Raw genomic sequence first — 21542 nt, forward strand, 5'->3', positions numbered from 1 at the left:
GATATCTCTTCACTGATGGTGAAGAGATATTTGCAAAGTAATTATACTGATACACAAAGTGATTATAGCGATCTAAAAAATAGTTTAGTTAATGGGGCACGTAAAGTTGTTACACCCTTAGAAAAACTACAAGAAGAATATATGTTACGCACTGATTTTTAATAGTGTTCCTCGTGGTGTTATTGAGGTTTATATTAGAAGTAATTAACTTGAATAATTGGCATTTTACAAGGACTTATTTTGGTGTTTCACAGTGCGATTTTTAGCAGATATATTTTGAATAAAATCAGCTAGTAATAGCCTTTTATTGAGCGGTTCAGATGCGTGATATATCCACTAGTTTGCCTTGCATTTCAGTGTTAAGTTAGTCGCTATTTCTTCTGTAACTAAGTTTACCAAACTTGGAGGTTTTCAAGAGAATTTCCAGTTCAATCTTTAATTAATTTTAGCAAGAATTATTTAATAATTTAATAAGAAGTTTCTCAAGTTTATCAAGTTTTATAAGATGATAGGCAACTGATTGTCAGGCTGGTTCTCCGGTGTTCTGGCGATAGTGGGTTCCGCAGGGCTGTGCCTTGAGTTGTATTGGTCCTTCGCAAATATTTACTGATTTTCAAGTAGGGCGATTTCCGGCTTTTGTACGTCTCTTGGTGTTTGTTCAGTTCATATACAATTGCGTATTAGCACCTACTTTATCAGAATAATTACTTCACCAAGTACATAATCTCTCATAAAGTTATTTACTGATTATGTGAATTTATCTTCAAGAAACTCAAAAAAGTAAATATTGAGGCTTTTAGGCACTTGAAGTGTTTGCTAGTAAAACTGTCAATCTGCGGTTGTTTTTCGTAAACATAAACAAATTAGAGGTTACAGGCCTAGATGGAAATACTGGCTGTATATGGCCTTGAAACTAACTGAATATGAACTAATTTATAGCACTTATTTATGGATATTTAAGGAATATCATCACGAAACTATAAGGAACGAAATAGGGGCGTGACACTACCCGACTTTATGAAAATTTTCCATGAAAATTTTGAGAAGGAACTGGGTTTTTACAATTTTTCTATAAAACATATAATCTGCACGAATATGAGGTTATAAACATATTTTTGTTGGAGCCACCCAATTTATGTTTTCTTAGAAAATTGTTTGGAACGAAAGCATTTAAGTTAAAGACAATGAAAGAAGATAAGAGAAATAAAGTTTAAGTTAAGACAAGGTTAAAATAAAGAGGGTTAAGACAAGATTAAGAGCTTTGAAGGAACGTTAAAGATGTGAAAGTGCGCTAATTTCAGAGTAAAGAGTGAAGACATAAGCTTAAAGTTAAGATTAAGAGGAGACATTGAATTAGCACTGAAAATAATCACGGTTATTTCGTTAAATAATGGCGCTAAACTTTGAGAAGGATTAGGAGAAGGATACTGATTGAATGAATGGTTTAAAGCACTGGTTAATTCTGGGATTGAAGCACTGGTTTGGTGATTTAAAGCACGTGTGATTAGAACTTAATGAGTGAAGGGATACTTGGTCAGTTAAAGGATTAATACTCGTCGAACAAGTTAAGACTTTCAAGAAATCAAAATATACTTTCCTCTCGGGTTAAAGCATTGTAGTCCTTTTCGTCTTCTGTGGTAGTTTGTTCTTCTTCTATATCAAGTTTGTCTGTTTCAAATGGAAGATGCGCTTTTTGTTGGACAGTTAGACAGTTGAAGGAAAACTTGAAGATTGCTCTCCCTATGAACAAAACTCATGTTTCTTGCGGAGAAGTCTAAAGTTTTTCTCTTCTGGTCGTCAATTGCTTTGTCCAGGTGGTTGTCAGTCGTAATGCTGTCATCGGGAGTAGGAACTACAGAGATGCATGTTACTCGTGCAATACTTTTCCGCCTTTTGGCTTTCCTTGAAGCCTTTATGGATTACTGCATTGTATCGATGCATGGTAGTTACTTCACTCTTTGCTAGATGATATGTTTTAGGTCAGGCTGCTCACTCTGAGCAAGACCAGGAGCTTCTTTCCTTTATTGTCCTTCATTTTGGACGCCTGAGGTCCTGTTCGGGGAGAAAGGAAAAATGTCTGAGAAAAACAATTTTCATCACTTTTTGCACGAGCTCTTCAGTTTCGTTTTTCATTGTCTTTCACTAGCTTTGGCAATTTGTCTGCCTCTCGAGTATATAATGAACGGAAAACTGTGGTGCTGTATGTGCAGTTCATTGACAGCAATATCTTCATTCTCTGAAAGTTTGGCTGAAAGTTTGACTAAAAGTCAACTTTTCTCTCAGTGGTCAGATACTCAAATGGAACTCGATATTGTGAAACTTTTGCAATATTTTTGGTTTTGTGACCAGCTATTGCCGTTATCACATGTTATGGTGGTTCCTTTTGTTGGTTTGTCTGCTGGATTCAGGCTTCTAGGTCTGTGATATTTATTTGTTTCAGGTGTACTTTACTTTTGGATCATGTGTGTTGATGTGTATGTTTATTGATATTACTACTAAATATGGTGTTTAAACATGTTGAAGTGTGGTTATTTGGTTGAATGATGGGTGTGTGATGATGGGGGTAGTGGTTGGGGGGGTCGAATTATGCAGTCTTTACATGTTTTTTCGAGTTTTTCAGGGAGTAAATAGGGGAAAATGGGACAGTTAGTCAGTATTTAGCTAATAAGTTGATGTCAGTGGTAGTAGTGACTGATTGTTATGGCTTTTCAGCGTTGTTTGGGGCGTGGGCGTGTGTCAACAGTTAGTGCCTGAATTTGCTGAGTGAGAAGGTGCGCCGATGGAAAATAACTAGTTTCAGTTCAATTGTTTTGATTGTCATGTAGTGTAGTTGCATTTATTGGTGAGTTTTGACTTATTATTTGTCAATTGTAGCTTTGTTAATTGGTTTAGAATGTTGGAACTAGCAGCTGTGAAGTGTGTGAGCATGTGGTAACATTTTAATTGCAGTGTGTGACTTTATAATGACATATTTGTGAAAGTAAAATTTTGGTGACATCACGACTTTTTTGATTTTTGGGCATTAACTTTTATTTACTTGTGAATTATTGATCATAGACTGGTTCTAATGGTTCTAGATACTTAATCTGGTTGTTAGCAGCACTTGTGTGTAATTTGGACTGGTTTGGAAGAGTATTTGGTACTAATTTTCACATGTAATTTTTTCGTAATTTTGGTGATTTTTCCGCATCAGGGCTGGTGTGGTAAATATGTGAATTTTTCAATTTTTATTGAATTTTGAGCAATTTTTTTGGCTTGGCCCACTCAGTAGACATCTGTGGGGAAGTACTATGCTATAAATTCAGGTTTTTGGGTACTTTTTGTTCAACTTTTTCATTGCTGTATGAGAAAACGAAAAATGCGAAAAATTGAGGGCTCCAGCGTCACTCAATTTTTAAATTGCTCCAATCGGGCTCAAAATTGGCAGATCGCTTCAGTGGCTCAAAAAACCCTGCAGCGCAAAAATTTGGCGCAGTTTGAGCATTTTTCGCAAAGTAATAACTGTTTTCGTGATCTGAACCTGGCTATTTTTGGAACATGAAATTTCGGTCTGAATAAGTCGTCACTGTTCATACATTATCGGTATTGAATGGTTAAAATGGTACTGTCTGTGCTTGGTACTAATGTATATTAGTTAATTATGGGGACTGAAGCTATTTATCGGGTCAGAACATTGATTTTTGCGTCCAAAATACTAATTTTCAGGCATGATTTTTCCACTAATTGAGCTTCTTCGAGACATGTGTCGGTCTGGTGATTCTCTAGTGGCCTAAATCAGGTGCTAACTGTTAGTGTTGATATCTGTGGCTATCAGGGTTAGCATTTTGGTAGGTTCGGAGTTGATTAACTTAGGTTTTATACCAGTTTTTCTGTGAAATGTACTGAATTTTTACTTGTGAAGCGTCATGTTTGGTGCATAAGTTGACATAGATTGAAGATAATTGATTTTTGACAGTAATTGTGGGTCATACTAGTGAGTACTATGTTGGTGGCAGCTATTGATGTGGTTTAATGCATTATTGGACTATAATATATTGAGTTTTTCACTTTAGAATTTCGGAACAAATTTTGTGAAATATGTGCAAATTTCGATTTTTTCACTTTTTTCAACATTTATGAATTTCTATGCAATTGTATGGATTTATTAGGCTTAGACAACTACTAGGGAGACTGAATATTGGATATGGGAGCTTGAGCATGCGGATGTTTTAAGCTTATAATATTAGGTTTTCGATCAATATTTTGGATTTTATGAACATGTGCGTGAATTTTCAAAAAGTCTCCAAAATTGAGAGGCCCAGCGTCACTCAATTTTTTAAATGCTCCAATTGAGCTCAAAATTAGTGAATCGCTTTGTCGGCTCAAAAAACCCTGCAGCGCAAAAATTTGGGCAATTTCAACTATTTTTTCGCGAGTTATAACGTTTTTGCTGCAGTGAACCTGGGTTTTTTGAAAAGGCTCAGATAGGGGATAGGTTATTGGCTATGAGGTTATGAAAAACTTGTTCAAAATGATTGATTTTGCTATGGTTGGACTGCTCTTGAGTAGGGCTAACTGAATTAACAATAAAATTGGGCATATTCGGGTATTAAGATGCATTTTTGATCACTTTTTCTGGAAATTACACTCGATTTTTTGTGATTTTCGTTACTTTGGCAGTCTTTTCTCAGCTTGTATTGGCACTAGGGGGCTGGGAGTGCATATTCTGAGAGATATAGATGTGGGAGTGCTGATGGTATGGTTAATTTTTGTCAGAAGTTAATATTTTTGACTCTAGTAGGAAATAACTGAATTTTTCCTGACAAAATTGTGGCGTTTTGAGAGCTTATTTGGGTTTAAGTCTTCAGGGTTGATACTGGGACAAGCTGGGACTGGTTTTTATGGTACTACAAAGCTAGTGGGGGGTCGCACTAGGGTTGTAGGGGGTATAGGTGGCTTTTATCGGGTCAGGTGGAGAATAAAATGACAAAATTTTTGAAGCGGAGGATTGAGGTAAAAGCGCAATTTTCGTTTTTTCGTCATTTTTCAACATATACTTGGAAATATTGGGTTTTAACGGTTGTTTGAGGTTGTACCATGTGGGTGGCAGCTGGGAGTAGCTGCTGGAAGCATTTGGGACAGTTTTTGGCATATTTTTGGGGTATAATTTACACTACATTTTAATCAATTTTAGCACACTTTGGTAGGGTTCGGTATTTTTGTCATAACTCAACTTTTATTAATTTTTGACGGGATTTTTGAGCTCTGGGATGTCAAGCGTGAGCAGTAGGATGGTCTAGGGCTATAAAATGGGTCAATTGGGGGTTTTTTGTGGGAGCTATCATTGAATTCGAGCGGATTCGAAAAGTGTCAAAAATTGAGGGCTCCAGCGTCACTCAATTTTTAAAGTTCTCCAAATCGCTTCAAAATTTGCAGGTCGGTTCCTCGGCTTGAAAAATGCTGCAGCGCGAAAGTTTGGGGTGATCGGGGCATTTTTCACAATTTTATGACTATTTTTCTGAAGTGAACCTAGGATTTTCAGAAGGGTCAATTTTAGGCTAAGTTTTTGGTACTTAGAACGGGTCGAATGGGGTCAATATTATCTGGAATCGCTTCTACTGGATAAGGACTTTTCAGAACAATAGGTTAATCCAGGTTCGGACAAGTAGTTTTGGAGATATACCAAAATAACTGGATTTTGAGGTCAAAAATTTTCGGTTTTTTGGCAATTTTTGGGCTTTAGGGCTAAGTTGCTCAGGCTTGTTGGGCTTTTGGGGCCGATGAAGGGTACTGCTGGACTGTACTGGGTCTGTACATACTAATGGATATAGATGGTTATGGGTAGAGGGTCGAAGACTTGGCAGATAAGCTCAAAAATGATGTTAAAATCTAATTTATCATAGCCACTGGCGAGTTTTGGAAGACTTAAGTGTGAAATTCCTGCATCTATTACTATTTCTCTCAGCTCATAGAGACTTGCTAATACAGATTCATAAGTTGGTTTGTGGTAGTATCTGAATTTTGTAACTAAGCTGAAGATATAACGTTCGGAAATGGGGTCGAAATAGATTAAAACTGAGCCAATGTCTGGTGGATATCTAAGTCTAATTGCACTTGGGGCTGCTGGGTACCAGCTTTTGACTTGTCGGGCTAATCCCTTTGCCATTGCAAGGTCTGCTGATATACAGTGTGCAAAATAGTGTGGAGAGTATAAGATATCCGTTGGTGAACTTAGATAAGTTGCATTTATTTCTTGACTAAAGTGATTTAAGTTTTGATTAGATGAGCCTGGTGAAGATTTTTTCGATTGAGATCTAGTTACTGGTCTATTTGCTGAACTGCTGGGCTTTCTCCCTGAATATTTTGCTATGCTTGCTCTAACTTGATCTAGTTTTGTCTCTCTGCTTGGTGTATTTGACTGTTGTGCTGCTTGTGCTGATGCTTTTATTGCTTCACGTTTTTCTTCTTGTTCCAGTCTGGCACGTGCATTTTTTGGTCTAGGACTGCCTGATCTTCTAACTTGGTTGGTTAGGTAAGGGTTTGTTCTATCTTCTTTATGCAACATTATTTCTCTACCGAATTTAAATCCGCGTACATTTTTTCGCCGTTGGTAGTCTAGTGGTTTGAATGAACTTTTCTCTGGTTTTCGTTTTGGGTTATAAGGTCTGGCTCTTATTTTTCTATCAGTTAAAGCAAATTGTTCTTCGTGTGTTTCTGGAGGCGATTCAATATCAAGTGGTACTATTGACGGCTGTGGCTGTTGAGCTGGTAAAAACATTTCATCGTCTGATGAGGATGATACAAGAGGAACGCGAACTTCTGGTTCTTGAGGTCTAATTTCGTCAGCAATTAACGGATTAACTGGTATTCGGGCAATTTGTTCTGCGTCCAGGTTTAGGTCAGCTAAATTTTCATCTGAACTGCTATTTTCATCAAATAAATTTGGGATTGCTTCGTCTGAACTTGAGGAATCAAATACTGGAAGATGGACTGGGGCAGTTCGTGGTCTAACTGCTGGTGCTACTACCCTTGGTGGGGCCGGTGGGGCTGCTGGAGGTGCTGCTACTGCTGGTCCTGCTAATGGTCCACCTAGGGGAACATTTATGGTCACTCTGACTGTATCTTGTTTCTCTTTTGTAGCTTGTTTTGTTTCCTTTTCTTGTTCATTTATCAGTTCTGGAATGTGTTTATCAAAAAGCTCTGGCTCCATGTGTTGTCTTCTAGATGGATCTGGTTGAAAGTTTACTGTGTTGATGACTTCGAGGTCTTCAGGAGTTTCACTTGGTTGGATTGGTTTCAATCTGATGCGGTGAACACATTGGGTGTAATTCGTGTTTACTTTTCGAATGATGTAGTTAGAGTCAGTAAGGACTTTTTCCACTTTATAAAGCGGTAGCCATTTCTGAACTTGGGAAGCTATTACTGTTGATTGTTCTAGTAGCTTAGGATTCAAAAGTAAACAGAATGATTTCTCCAGAATCAGTTTTGCTGATGCTTTTTGATCGTAATACTTTTTGTACTTCAAGTATGCATTTGTTAGTTTTTCTTTGTTTTCTCCAAACTTTTGCATCATGGCATCTTGCAGTTCATTTACAAAGTCAGAGTTTACTGCTACTGCATCCATTACTTTTCTGGAGAACCTTATGTCGAGGGGTTTTATGGGTTCTCTGCCATGGAATAAAGTTGAAGGACAACAATTTGTTGCTGAATGATATGAAGTATTATGAATAAGGTTGCAAGAGGAACATATTTATGCAAGTCTTTCTATTGTTCTTCTGTATTAAGTTTCAGAATTCGCTTCAGTGGTCCGTGAGATCGTTCTACTGCTCCAATAGTCTGAGGGTGCTTTAGCGAGGCATGTTTTAACTTTACTTCAAGTAAACTTGCTAATTCTGACATTAATTCTGAAGTAAAATTTGTTCCTAAGTCACTAAGTATTGTTTGAGGAATGTAGCTGTGTTGGAAGAACACCTTTATTAGTTCTCTGGCTACTGTATCAGCATATCCATTGGTTAACGGAACTGCGAATAGGTACTTTGTAAATACATCTATTCCACTCAAGACATACTTATATTGTGATGACTTTAGGGGGCCTACTAAATCTATTTGTAGCATATCTCCAGGGTATGATTGTAGAGAACTGACTGGTTGTAACTTGGGTGTGATGTGGTTTTTTGGTACTCTGTTAAGTTGAAGACAAGTGAGGCAATTTTTGATGAAACTAATGAAATGTTCGGTGAAGCCTGGGTAATAGAATCGCTTTCTGAATTCCTGAATTGTTGCTTTAATGCCTAAGTGACCTGCTGTTTGTGAATTATGGAGCCTATATATAGTCTCTTTCCACAAATGCTTAGGTACACAGAATTGTTTATGAAGTACTTTTCCAGTATCATCATAAAAATTCCGGTATAAGACATTCCCTTCAAGAATTAATCTGTTGAAGTGTTTGTGGTACTTTTTTAAATTGGTTGAGGCATACTTTAAATCTGGTTGTTGATTATTTTGTTGTATCCAGCTTATTACTGTTCTATTGTCTGTGTCTTTTTGCTGCTCTTCTGCTAAATTGAGGCTAATTAAGTTGTCTGTAAGATCTGGGAACTCATCTAATGGATTTGGGTACTCAATTAAATTTATTTCAGTTTTTCTTTTAAGTTTAAATAGCCCTTGAATTTCTGTGATTGGTGAAATATTTTGTTGTTTTTTATAATGTTCGTAAACTCCGAGTTTTTTAAGGACTTCTAGTTCAGCGTTGTTAGCTTCGTCATCAAAATTGTCAATATCAAATAATACGTTCAATTCAACATCAGGATTTTGTGCTTCTGTATCAATTTCTATTTCTCTGACTGGAATTCTATCTGTTAATTTTAGAGACATTGTTGCTGTTTTGTCGTTCTCCATTCTAGAGAGGAAATCTGCTGCGTAATTAGCGCATCCAGGAATGTGAGCAATTACTATATTAAAGACGAGTATTCTGTCTAAACAATTCCAAAGAGATGGCGGTATTACTTTTGACTGAAAGAATTGTGTAAGGCTTTTGTTGTCGGTGAGTATAATTACTTGTTTGCTTGATCCCCAAATGTAGTCTGAAAAGTAGTCCAGCGCGTAGTACAAAGCTAGGAACTCTTTGTAATAAATTGAGAACTTTAATTGTGTGGCATTAAACAAATGCGATCCAAACGAAACGGGAGCGTATGTTTTCTTTTCTTTCTTTCCTGTTTCATTTACATAGTCTTCCACCATTAGTACAAAACCTGCACCGTGGTAACTAGCGTCGCAAAGAATTACATACTGTAGCCCTGGTTTTGGCAATCGCAATGTTACATTTGTTGCTTCCATTAAATCTTTCTTTATTACTTCTAATGCCTTTACATGTTCTTCTGTGGTTTCTATTACTGCATCCTTCTTCAGGAGCTTATAAAATGACATTAGTTTTTCACCTAGGTTAGGGATGTAATTACGGAAGAATTGCGTGAAGCCGATTAGTCGCTTTACTTGTTTTGTTGTTTTTGGCATTTTGAATTTATCAAGAAATTTAGTTACTTTCGACTTTTCTGGTGATATTCCTTCTGCACTGATGTTATTTCCAAGGAATTTCATTGTGTCTGTTGCTGTTTCACACTTTTCAGGTGACAATTTCAGTCCCGATTGACGTATACATGTAAAGATTTCTCGTAAAGAGGGTACCAATTGTTCAAAACTTGTTACTGCATTTCCAATATCATCCATAAACTGGGTACAATTTCCTGAAGCTAGGCATGGGTCCAAGTAATGTCTAATAAAGGAACTAAATCCTGTTACTGACTTATTCAATCCTTGTGCAAGACATTTATATGCATAAGTTCTCGAAGCGAAGTTAAATGCTAGCAGTTGCACTGATACATCGTCTGCCATTTGCACACAGTGATATGCTTGAGAACAGTCCAGTTTCGTGAACAGTTTTTTCCCCGCAAAGTAGTTTATTGCGTCGCTCATGTTCGAAATCGGGAAATTCGTATTCACGTAGTCATTTTTCAGCAAATGGTTTACTTTTCTCAAGTCAATTAACAGTCTAAGTCTTCCTGAGTTCTTTCGTTGTGCAAAAAGAGGACTACTATATCTTGATTGAGACAAAGTTGTTATCAGTCCGTAATAATGCATTAATGCTAATTCTACTTGCAACTCATTTCTCAGATGGACAGGCGTTGGAGGTCCTTGTTCATAAACTGGTATGCTTCTTTCTGGAGTTAACTTTATTTTCAAATCAGTATTGTATCCGACGTCAAATCTATGTTTTGCGAAAATGTCGCTGAATTCAACTAATAGTTCACATACTACTGCTTTTTGCTCATCATTAAGGGCCGATTTCTCCCACGGAAATTTGCTCAAAAAGGTTATTTTGTCCTGATGGTTACCCTTTGGATCTAATTTCTCCATTTCTTGCAGTTTCAGCAGTTGCTCAAAGATTTCTCTCTGCAAGGGCGACAAATTTGTCGGATCTGGGCACGTTTCAGGTGTTGGGAACCACAATTTTTCATATTCTGGCGCTGGTTTCACTGGTTGAGCTTTTCTTTTCGGGGTGTCTGTAACTTGAATTAGTTGGTTTATTTCTGTTAAGTAATTTTCGCTCATTTTTGCAACATTAATTAATTGAGGATCTACTTCTAACAACTTTTCAGCTTGATCTGATGTTAAGAATGAGAATTTGGTTATTTCTTCGCCTTTGTTTATGGTAATTGGGTGGTCAGTAATGTTCAGGACATAGATATACAGAATGTTATTTTCAGCAACTTTACTTAAAGAGGATGTTAATATTACTTCGCTATCTTTTTCAAAGATTTCATTTGGAATTATTACCCCACAAAGGTCAGTGAATGATTCTAGTTTGTCGTAGAGCTTGCATTCTAATACTGCTTGTTGATTTGGCTGTAAGACTTGCTTTTTCTGTGTATAAACTCCGAATTTTTTACGTTTTACAACTCTTCTGGGTTGCTTTTCTGGCTTTATTTCATTTATTTGCAGTGTTTGATCAGGGAATTTAATGTAACTTTGTCCTGGGCAGATGCTAACTTTGTGTTTAACGAAGAATGGGTTGCCTAATATTACAGGAGTTGTGACAATTAAAACAAGGAAATCTTCTGTAAATGTTTGTGTGCCCAATTTAAATGTAATTTTAATTGCTTTGTCAATTTTAACTATATTTCCGTTTGCCATTTTAACTTTGTCTAGATCTGGCTTTTCTATTTCTGTTATTGAATTGATATTTGTATTAATTAGTTCCTTGTAAAACTCACGACTTATCACATTTGCAAATGCTCCTGTATCAACTAGTGCGCGTCTTTCTAATTCTCCATTAAATTTAACTTTAACATAGGATAATGTTCTGCCTAAAAGTGGGACAATGCTGAATAGTTGCTGCACATGTGGTATTGGCTTTGGTACTGGTTGAGGTACTTGTGTTGGGAGTTGCACAGAATTATTAACTTTACTTTTATTATTATTACTTTTGCGTTTTCTACGCTTTTTGTTACTTTTATTATAAACTGGTTCTATTGCTTTATCTAAACTAGGACTAGACGTGCTTTCGTTATAATAATTAACTGAGTTTTTATAATTTTTAGTTTGTTTTTTAAAGTTGGGTGGCTTTATTAGTTTTTTTGTTGATTAAATGGGTAATTCATACCTCTCATATTTCTATTTTGAGGAGTACATGCACAATTAAACTGATGTGACTGTTGAGTGCTATATCGGTTGTGTACTGGTGCTGGACTATCATAAACTATACCCTGTCTAAGAAGGTTTTGAGGGGTATTTTTAGTAGGGAACCTATAAATTGGTCTATTAACATAAGCTGGGTGAACAAATGGAGGGCTATCTGAAGGTTCGGACCAATAATTCCGGGTTTGTGGCTGTTGATTATAATAGAATGGTCTAGGGGCATTAAATTGCGGTCTAAACTCTCGGTAATTATTAGCACGAGGGGCATACTGTTGCTGGGGCCGATAGTTTTGCTGAACTGGACGATAATTAGGCTGAGATTGGGGGTAATTTGGTCGATAATTTTGATATTGGGGGCGGAAATTTTCTCTATAACTTTGTCTGCAGACTTGTTGAGGGTAATGTGGTGTAAAAATGTTTACTGGGCCTTGTTCTCGTGGCTCATTTTTAGGTGCTGATCTCTGCTCAAGTTTCTGCTCAAGTTGTTTCTGATTATTTGAAATAGTAGTTATTGCTTTTAACATTTTATCAGTGTTTGTTTCAGTTATTTCATTAAATCCGTCATCAAAGTACTCTTCTCTATTACACATCTCCCTTATTGCAATCTGTTGGCTAGCTAAGGTGCATAATTGATCAATGGTATCTGTATCTGGTCTTTCTAAGAGCTTAGGCTTAAGCCAATTTGGCATAGACTTAATAAAGAAGCGCTTTATTTGTTCGTTTTTTCTGTTTTCTGACATCTGAAGGGCAGAATCTCTTGCTGCTGTCTCTCTTTCAAATCTACGAGCTTCTGGCTCACCATGTCCAGCTGGCGCTACTACTATTTCAGGTGCTGGATATGCTTTATTGGCTTCAGTTCTTAACTTTACTAAGAAATTTTTTACAGTGTCTGTTTTTGGATTGAACTTTTGGTTCTCTAACTTTATAATTCTGATCTCTCTCAAGTCATCCTGCGTGAATCTATTCCTTAGAGCTGTTATACTGTCTTCAAAGACTAGTCTGGTGGCCTCTGGTAAGGTTAAGAAGTATCGTAAAGCATCTCCTTTTAAATGTAATTGCAAAAAATTCGCTTGTTGCGCGGCTGCGATTGCTGCAACTCCGATTGCACCTGTTATTAGTTGTTCAAACTCGTTGAAGTTGTCCGTTTCCGATCCGGAAAAAGGCGTGATATTGATCTGCGCGTGTGCCATTTTGCTTTTTACCAGATTAGATTATATACTTTTCGTTCAATCAGTCTTACTTTCGTTCTAAAGTATTAAATAGCACACTTAACTTAACTTAATGGAGAGATTAAGGGGTTTTAAGAGATGAAAACAGTTAAATGAATAGCACAAGAATATCAGAAAAGAAACTACTGAAACCATTCGTTCAGAAAATAATAAAGAAGGGCTGCTTATAAGCCTATTCCTAAAGCTCCGGTCGAATCGTCAGACTTATATCGTTGAAGCCGTATGGGCCGCCGAAGTCTCACCTCTAAAGAGTGCCCCTTAGTTTAGGAAAATTCGTGGGGACCACGACCGCACAGGCCTTGTGGAAGCTGCACTCAAATAGGCAACAGCATAATTGACCGAAGTCACTGTTTGATTCATTAACCTCCGGAGCTGGGTGGGGAAATAAAATATAATTGTTTTTTATTTTTGTTTAAACTTTTGTTTTGCCCTCTTTTAATTAATGTTTAAGTGATGGTTTCAGTAATTTAGCTTATTCTGATGTTATCTGATAATCAGTGATGATGTTGTCAAGGTTAATATCTCTGTCAGATTTAAGTTTGTTACGAATAAGGCCAAATTTGCGAGATTTCTGATTTAAACTTTTTGCTGTCCAATAAATTGCTACACGTTTATCGTCTTTATCTAGCACATAAATAACGATGGATTTATAAGCTGAAGAGGAAAAGGCGCTTACTATATGACCTTGTGTTTTATTGCTGTTATGGGTATAATTGATGTTATTTCCTTCAATATGTTCAACAAAATTGGGGGAAGCTCGGCAATTATTAATAGCGGGGAGAATTTGTTCTTTATAAATTGACATAAATAAAGCACCAAAATTAATTTTACAAATTCATTTAGTCACAATATCCTCGCTTGCAAATACCCTGTGTTGTTTTTGTCCGTTGTGGTGGCTGTGGTTGAGTTTGTTCCAGTTATTGTCCACTCAAACACTTTTGTATTACTGTTACACTTAGTCCACAGAGACACAAACACAGTTTCCACCCATTTTTTTCCTTTGTTACTGCTTTCTGCATTATCGTCTTGCTCGGAAAGGATGTGCTGGATGCTGATCAGGATGATTGGAGGCTCTTAAGGTAATGAAGGAAAAGCGAAAGAAGAAAATGTCGAAGAGAAGAAAGAAAATGTCGAATTTATCAAAGAATTATTTGGAATTTCGGTCCGTTAAACTGGGAAACAGTTAATAACTCCTGTCACCATGTTACGCACTGATTTTTAATAGTGTTCCTTGTGGTGTTATTGAGGTTTATATTAGAAGTAATTAACTTGAATAATTGGCATTTTACAAGGACTTATTTTGGTGTTTCACAGTGCGATTTTTAGCAGATATATTTTGAATAAAATCAGCTAGTAATAGCCTTTTATTGAGCGGTTCAGATGCGTGATATATCCACTAGTTTGCCTTGCATTTCAGTGTTAAGTTAGTCGCTATTTCTTCTGTAACTAAGTTTACCAAACTTGGAGGTTTTCAAGAGAATTTCCAGTTCAATCTTTAATTAATTTTAGCAAGAATTATTTAATAATTTAATAAGAAGTTTCTCAAGTTTATCAAGTTTTATAAGATGATAGGCAACTGATTGTCAGGCTGGTTCTCCGGTGTTCTGGCGATAGTGGGTTCCGCAGGGCTGTGCCTTGAGTTGTATTGGTCCTTCGCAAATATTTACTGATTTTCAAGTAGGGCGATTTCCGGCTTTTGTACGTCTCTTGGTGTTTGTTCAGTTCATATACAATTGCGTATTAGCACCTACTTTATCAGAATAATTACTTCACCAAGTACATAATCTCTCATAAAGTTATTTACTGATTATGTGAATTTATCTTCAAGAAACTCAAAAAAGTAAATATTGAGGCTTTTAGGCACTTGAAGTGTTTGCTAGTAAAACTGTCAATCTGCGGTTGTTTTTCGTAAACATAAACAAATTAGAGGTTACAGGCCTAGATGGAAATACTGGCTATATATGGCCTTGAAACTAACTGAATATGAACTAATTTATAGCACTTATTTATGGATATTTAAGGAATATCATCACGAAACTATAAGGAACGAAATAGGGGCGTGACAATATATAATTGAAGAGAAGGGAATTTTGAATAGAAAGGGAGGAAATTTTTTAACCAGACTAATTGGAAATCATGAAGAATTTAGAGAAGAGATTATAAATTTTGTTAGAAATAAAAAAGAATTAGACCGAAATGATTTTAGATAAGAGATGTAAAACTAATACACTCAATACGTTAGGAAATAAATATTTAGCAGAGTGTATCACATCTAAAGATAATACTAAAGATTTAATTGAAATCATGGCTAAATTTTATCTGCGAACAGACGAAGTCCGTGGCAAGCCAAGCAGTTTGATAAACCACGAACAAAGTTCGTTGGAGAAGGGCAAGCCTTGTTACACCAACCACGAGCAGAGCTCGTTCACTGATCTGCGAAATGATTAGGTAAATATTAAAGTTTACCCTATAATAAATGCTTTTAAGATGTTTAGAGTGTAACTATAAATATGGAAACATTGCTTGTTTAAAATATTATTATGAATCATGTCATAAAGATAAAACTGATAAATGTATGTGTGTTAATATAATACTAAGCGGTATTTGTGCTAATAATTTTTCTCCATGGGGTTGTTCTTTAAAAAATGAATCTAGTTCTAGTTCTAGTTCTAGTTCTAGCTCTAATTCTAGTTCTGGTTCTGGTTCTAGTTCTATCTATGACTCTGACTCTAACTCAGACCCTAATCCTAACCCTAACCCTAACCTTAACCCTAACCCCAACCCCAACCCTAACCTTAACCCCAACCTTAACCCTAACCCTAACCCTGACCCTAACCTTAACCTTAACCTTAACCTTAGCCCAGAAGTCTTAATTAGAAGTTGTAATAAATGTAATTATATAAAACCACTGATTTTGATGAGAGTAAGTGTACATGTAGAACGTGTACTTCAGCTAAAGTTAATTGTCCATATTGTACTTCTGTTGTGAGATATGATGGGATACGGGCTCATGTAAGGAAACAACATCCAGATGTAGATATACCTAAAGGATTTAGTAGAAATCTAACTGAGAAAACAATTAATTCTAGTTGGCAAAGCAATACTGTAAGTCCTATAGTTATTAGCCAAACTGAGGAAAGTTATTCGTGTAAATATTATAATTTTGTATCATTTCTTATTAATAATGGGTTAAATATAGAAAAAGTAAAAGAGAATATAAATTTATTGAAGAGTATAGATAATTTGAAATAAAAGTATAAAAAAATTTAAAAAAATCAAAAAAGAGGGAATCACTCTTTAAGAGCGAAAAAGAGCGATCTTTCTACAGGGGGATCACCCCGAATAATAGTGAATCGCTCTTAAAGAGTGAAATGTAAATTTTGCTTTGATTTTTTGATTTTTTGTTTTATTTTTTGATTTTAATTGATTTCTGATTGATTTTTGATCGAATGTAGAGCTAATTTATAGTAGTGGATGAAACAAGGAAATCCACAAGTAGTAAAATTTGGCCGTATTCGACATGCGCGATTAGCGTTTGGAGAACAGGCCAATTTTTGCTGGTGGTTTTTTTCCTTGTTTTATCCACTACTTACACGTTTTCAGGTACAAATAAAATCCTTAACTAGTTATGTGTCATGGTTCTGAGGATTGGTGTACACCTTGCAAAAAATTTTTTTTGAAAAAATGTAGTGCCAAAAAATTGACATCTTTTGTTCAGTTTTAAAGTAGGAATACGCTGATTACTCATATGCTTTTTCCATTGATTGAAAAGGAGACCCAATTTTAGGGTAAGCAGCGGACCTCTTTGAATTTTTTTTTGGTGCATGTAGAGAAACAGAATTGAAAAAGTAGCGAAGTTTCCTCGTGGGTTTTCACGGTTTTTTTTGCTGTTTCCCTTGTCTCAAGTATCCCATGTTATTAGTCTTCAAAATCCCAACTAACTAAACTTTTTCACTTCTATTTCTATTTTTTCCCGAAAATTTTTTTCCCAAAAAAAACGACGATGTTTCTCTTATTTGTCAAGTAGTAACATATGCAAGTAAAAAAGTTGATGTTTTTTAAGGAAAAAACTTACTGGACATTTTCCTTGCCTGCCCCGTAAATTATATCTTTCAGCTGATCTGAGAAAAAAAAGCCCCAAAATCATTTTTGAAACCACATTATTGTTAAATTACTCATAGTTTTTCAACACTTAACTGCTGTAGCAAAAATTCATCTGAAATTTATGCTCGAATTTCATTTTTTGAACATCACATGGCAATGCGCTGAAAAACGCTGATAATTTGACTGAATTTTCAGCATATTTAGAACAGAGTTTCAGTGGACTTTATTCTCTGTCAGCTCGGCGACTATTTTGTAAGGTTCGTAAGATAGAGATTTATTTAGATTTTTCAACACGCTACTGTATTCATTAACTCAAATGAGTCTCAAACCCTGACCAGGATGGGGTTCGACACAAGCCAGCTCTGATCAGACCATGTAGACAAAAATCTGTTATGAGCAGACAGACATACTTTGACAGTACCAGACTAGAAAAGCCCTACCGGCTTCAATCACTCATGGGGATGCCAGACCACATTAAGTTGCGCATGGAGGTGCCAGACCGACCTAAGTAAAGCATCGGGGTACCAGACCCACCTCGGTTGCCCACTGGGGGATACACCGACTAACACTTTCATCAGTTGGAGTAGCCGTGATCGTTGTTGGGTTCTTCAGGACAAATAAAAATAGTTCCGAACAAAGAAAGAATTTTAGCAGCTCATCAGCAACTGTCAAAACTTAGTTTTTACTGTGGTCTTTGATTTCAATCAAGTAAAATTGAGAAGTGCTCTTTAAGAAAAGTCCCCTGATGGGTTAGTGAAAACAATTCCCTCTTCTTTTTTTCGTGGTGCTGGCCGTTTTGCCGGTTGGACCTCTTAGCTCTGAGCACACTATGATCTGAGCACACTGAGCACACGGTTGGACCACACTATGATCGGACTATCCAGACTCGAAATGGGGGAACTGATCAGACTATCAAGACCTTAGATAATGCTGCCAGACTCTGTGGAGCGCTCGCGATTTACCCCCAAGTCGGTCTCATCAGGACTGGCTTGAGTAGCGCGCCTCCTCCTGGGCTGTCTGCTGAACAATTGGCTTTTGTTCTTCCCTTGCGCCACAAGTCTACGGCTTCAGAGCAACTGAAACTGACTGTTTTTCACTAGCCAGTAATGAATAAACATAAATTTGATGCGCAAATAAAAATTTAAAATAAGAAAGTGCGCTGAAATTGCACTGAGTTTGTGTGAGAAGAGCGTTGATTCAGCGCATTTCTGCCAAAATAATGCTCTGAAATGACCCTGAGGCTCCGAACCCGGTTACAAAACGAAATTTTTTTCGGAACATTTACGATTACTTTCTTTGAATACAAAATACAGACAGTAAGTACTAAAAAAACCATCAATCAGTTTGGTGGGACCTCATTTAGATAAAGAGAAATCACTTGAATTTATTTTGAAATTTCCTGCAAACCACATTAAGACTTGCAAAGCTGAACCCGAAAAATTGAAGCAACTTTACATGAAAAATTGCGTAGATCACAAAAATTTTGTTTTCTCAGACCAGGAAAAATAGGAGCTAGTGTTGTCTAATTTATCTATTGTAATAATATTAAAAGCTCATTGTGAGCCAATGCTTGTGTGCAGTGTGATGCTGCTGTTTGACACCCCAGTCCTATTCAAATGGTTTTTGTTCAAGTTTTTGTGTCAATGGTTATCAAATTCTTGCAAAAAAAAACAAATCTTATTGCAAGATCTTGCAAGATAACAATACATGATACAGATATGCTAATTGTCTGGCTATTTTTGAGCGTGATATAAGCGTGTAACAAAAAAGTGTCCAGTCTTGCACAGACACAATTTGGCGCATGAGCGGCACGATCAAACACTACACCATAAAATAATGAAAAGAATGCATATCCCCGAGTGATCTTGTTTAAGATTAAGTTGTGTGTGTGTGTTGTAGAACAGTGGCCTGTACTATGCAGCTGGACTTGGAGACAAGCAGATGAGTGAGATCCTGCTTCACTCTGGCTCTGTGGTCAACTACTCCGGAGGGGACAATGGCAACACCCCACTCATGGCAGCTGCAGAAAAGGGCTTCTCACAATGCTGCGAACTCTACATTAAAAGGTTAACTCTAACCCTAGTCGAGCAGTCCACTCAAATTCTGCTCACTTCTTGCGTTTGTAATCCGCTCAATTTGCGCTCAATCCGGTCAAAAAAATATCAGGGCTTTGAGCGGATTCTTCTAAATTGCCCGCTCTAATTGCTCTCATTTCTTGCTTTTTTACCAGACATTCGTCGACCCGGGAACTATACTATACGCTAAGCATTCATAAATTTAGAGAATCTCTTTCCATACTTTCATATACCCCCATATTTGCCCAGTTTTAGAAATGAGCCAAGGGACTGCGATGTAACAGTGAGGTTGTTTGTGATAGAAAATTGTCCCACACCTTTTTCATATTTAACAGCCAAAACACAAAACTTCGTTCGTCAATTTTTACCCCCCCCCCGCACCCCACTTTTTAGCTTTTCTGGCATTTTGTTGATCTTTTATTGTTTGCTTCTTAATTTGTGACCCAACTGTTTTGGGGTGTTTTTGGTTTCCGCATTGTAATTGTCACATAATCAAATGTTTTAATTTTATTATTATTATTATAGAATTAAATTTTAATGATGCGTAGTTTAAACAAATTTAATCTTGGTTTTGATCAACCTCCATAAAAAATTAAATTAATCCATCAAGGTCTAATGATAACAATCGCTAAACACAACTAGAGGTTAAACACCTGAATTCTTCCATTTGGATAATTTGTAGCTCCCTGCTGATGGATGAGGACAAAAACTAGTAGAATTAACTCAAGTCCCCACTCATTGGGTGACTTTTAATTGTGGTATTTGACTTTAACACTGCTGTCTGCTGATACTGGAATCCCGATTAATCTCTGACTTTGTAGAACTTAATAAAAGGAAATGAAGAGCTAACTACTCAGGGAAAGATTCTGTAAATCTACACAGCCCAAGTTTAAATTTAACTTTTGCCCTCCCGGACTGAACTGCAAGCAAGATCAGTACTGGGCCAGTCTAAATGCAAGATTCAAGAAGTGACATAATCGTAGCTGAATCAGTACTGATACTGACTTGCCGTTCAATCCGGGCTATAATTTTGCACGCTCTAGCCGAATCATTTGAGAGCAAACCAAGCATATACACAGCAACTATAGGTAAAAGAGGCGAAATGTATAAGTATCTCAAACATTCATTTGGAGAGCTGAAAAATTTTTCATTTAATTCGGTTTTGTAATTTGTTCAATAAACAATAATTTGTTTCAAAGATGTTTTCTAAAACATTTGTACCCTGATTTATTTTTTTGCCTCGATTGATATCTTGTAAGATTCTTGCAAGTTTTAAATTCACTCATCACTAGGGAAGTTGAAAGGATCTAACTAGAGTATAGGGAAAGAGTTGTGTTGTTGTAGTGGGGCAAATGTGAACGCGGCCAATGGATTGGGAAGCAGAGCTCTGCACCTGGCAGCATCCAGGGGTCACCACGATGTGTGCAGGGTGCTGATTGAGAGTGGGGCGGAGATAGGGGCAACTAATGGGAAGAATCTGACTGCCATCTGTGAAGCACAGGCTGCACAACACTACAATCTAAGTGACTATTTGAGACAGCAACAGATTGACACTACTACTACTACAGACAAACTAAGCAACAGTAGCAACAGGAATTACAATACTACTGGCAGGACATCACTTCACAACGATGCCCTTCTTCCATCCCACCATCACCACCACCAACACTCAACCAACACCTCAACTTTTGCCACTAAAGCGGGTGCTACATCTGCTGCAGGTTATTCCTCTCAAAACAAACAAACAAACAAACAAACAAACAAACACACACACACACGTACACACTTAAACACATACATTTGTCTGGTACCGTTGTTAAAGTGGTCATAGAAGGAGTAAAAACTCCGATATTGCAAGTAAAGCAAGATTTACTAGAAACCAGTTTTTTGTTAATTTAGACCTAGCTCAAATCAAATTTATGTCAAAGTTTTTAACATTAAGTGTTTTGGTAAATAATAAAGTTAGAAAAGTCTAAGAACGCATTACAGCTGGGATTTTGAGGTTATCAATATACCTACTCTGCATGATTTACAAAGTCACTCAACAAAGAGAAAATCAGGTACAGAAATACATTAAAATGTTTTTAAATACTGATTAATTGCTCTCGCATGAAGTTCCTAGCAATTATATTAGTCATGTGGTCTTTTAAATTCGATTTTTTTACGTGGCCGATTTTTCGCTGATCCTACTAGCATTTTGTCTTCAAGAAATAAACTCAATTGTGTTCTATGCTCTACTTGAACCATTTTTATTCTTGAACCTAAGATGGCAGATTTTTCAGTCGAATGAACAGTGAACCAAATTTAGAAAACACAGTCGTAAATTACTTTGGGTCTCTGGAACTCAAATTACTTCGATTGATCCTCAGAAGACGGGTCTGTTTGTTCACTTGACTATCTACCAGAGCAATCTATTTAGAAATTGCTCTCTCTCTCTCTCTCTCTCTCTCTCTCTCTCTCT

General features: G+C 36.6%; 1 protein-coding gene across 1 annotated transcript in view; it reads left to right on the top strand.

The window, feature by feature from the left end:
- The window catches only part of LOC142349787 (uncharacterized), a 62441-nt gene that overhangs the window by 35856 nt on the left and 5043 nt on the right, over positions 1–21542 (top strand). The window contains exons 2-3 of the mRNA XM_075401560.1: positions 18906–19072; positions 20426–20802. Coding sequence (XP_075257675.1) covers positions 18906–19072; positions 20426–20802 — 544 coding nt within the window. The remainder of the gene's footprint in view (positions 1–18905; positions 19073–20425; positions 20803–21542) is intronic.

The sequence above is a fragment of the Convolutriloba macropyga genome, chromosome 11 (assembly GCF_964194025.1).
Source record: "Convolutriloba macropyga chromosome 11, txConMacr16.3, whole genome shotgun sequence".
Taxonomy (NCBI): domain Eukaryota; kingdom Metazoa; phylum Xenacoelomorpha; order Acoela; family Convolutidae; genus Convolutriloba; species Convolutriloba macropyga.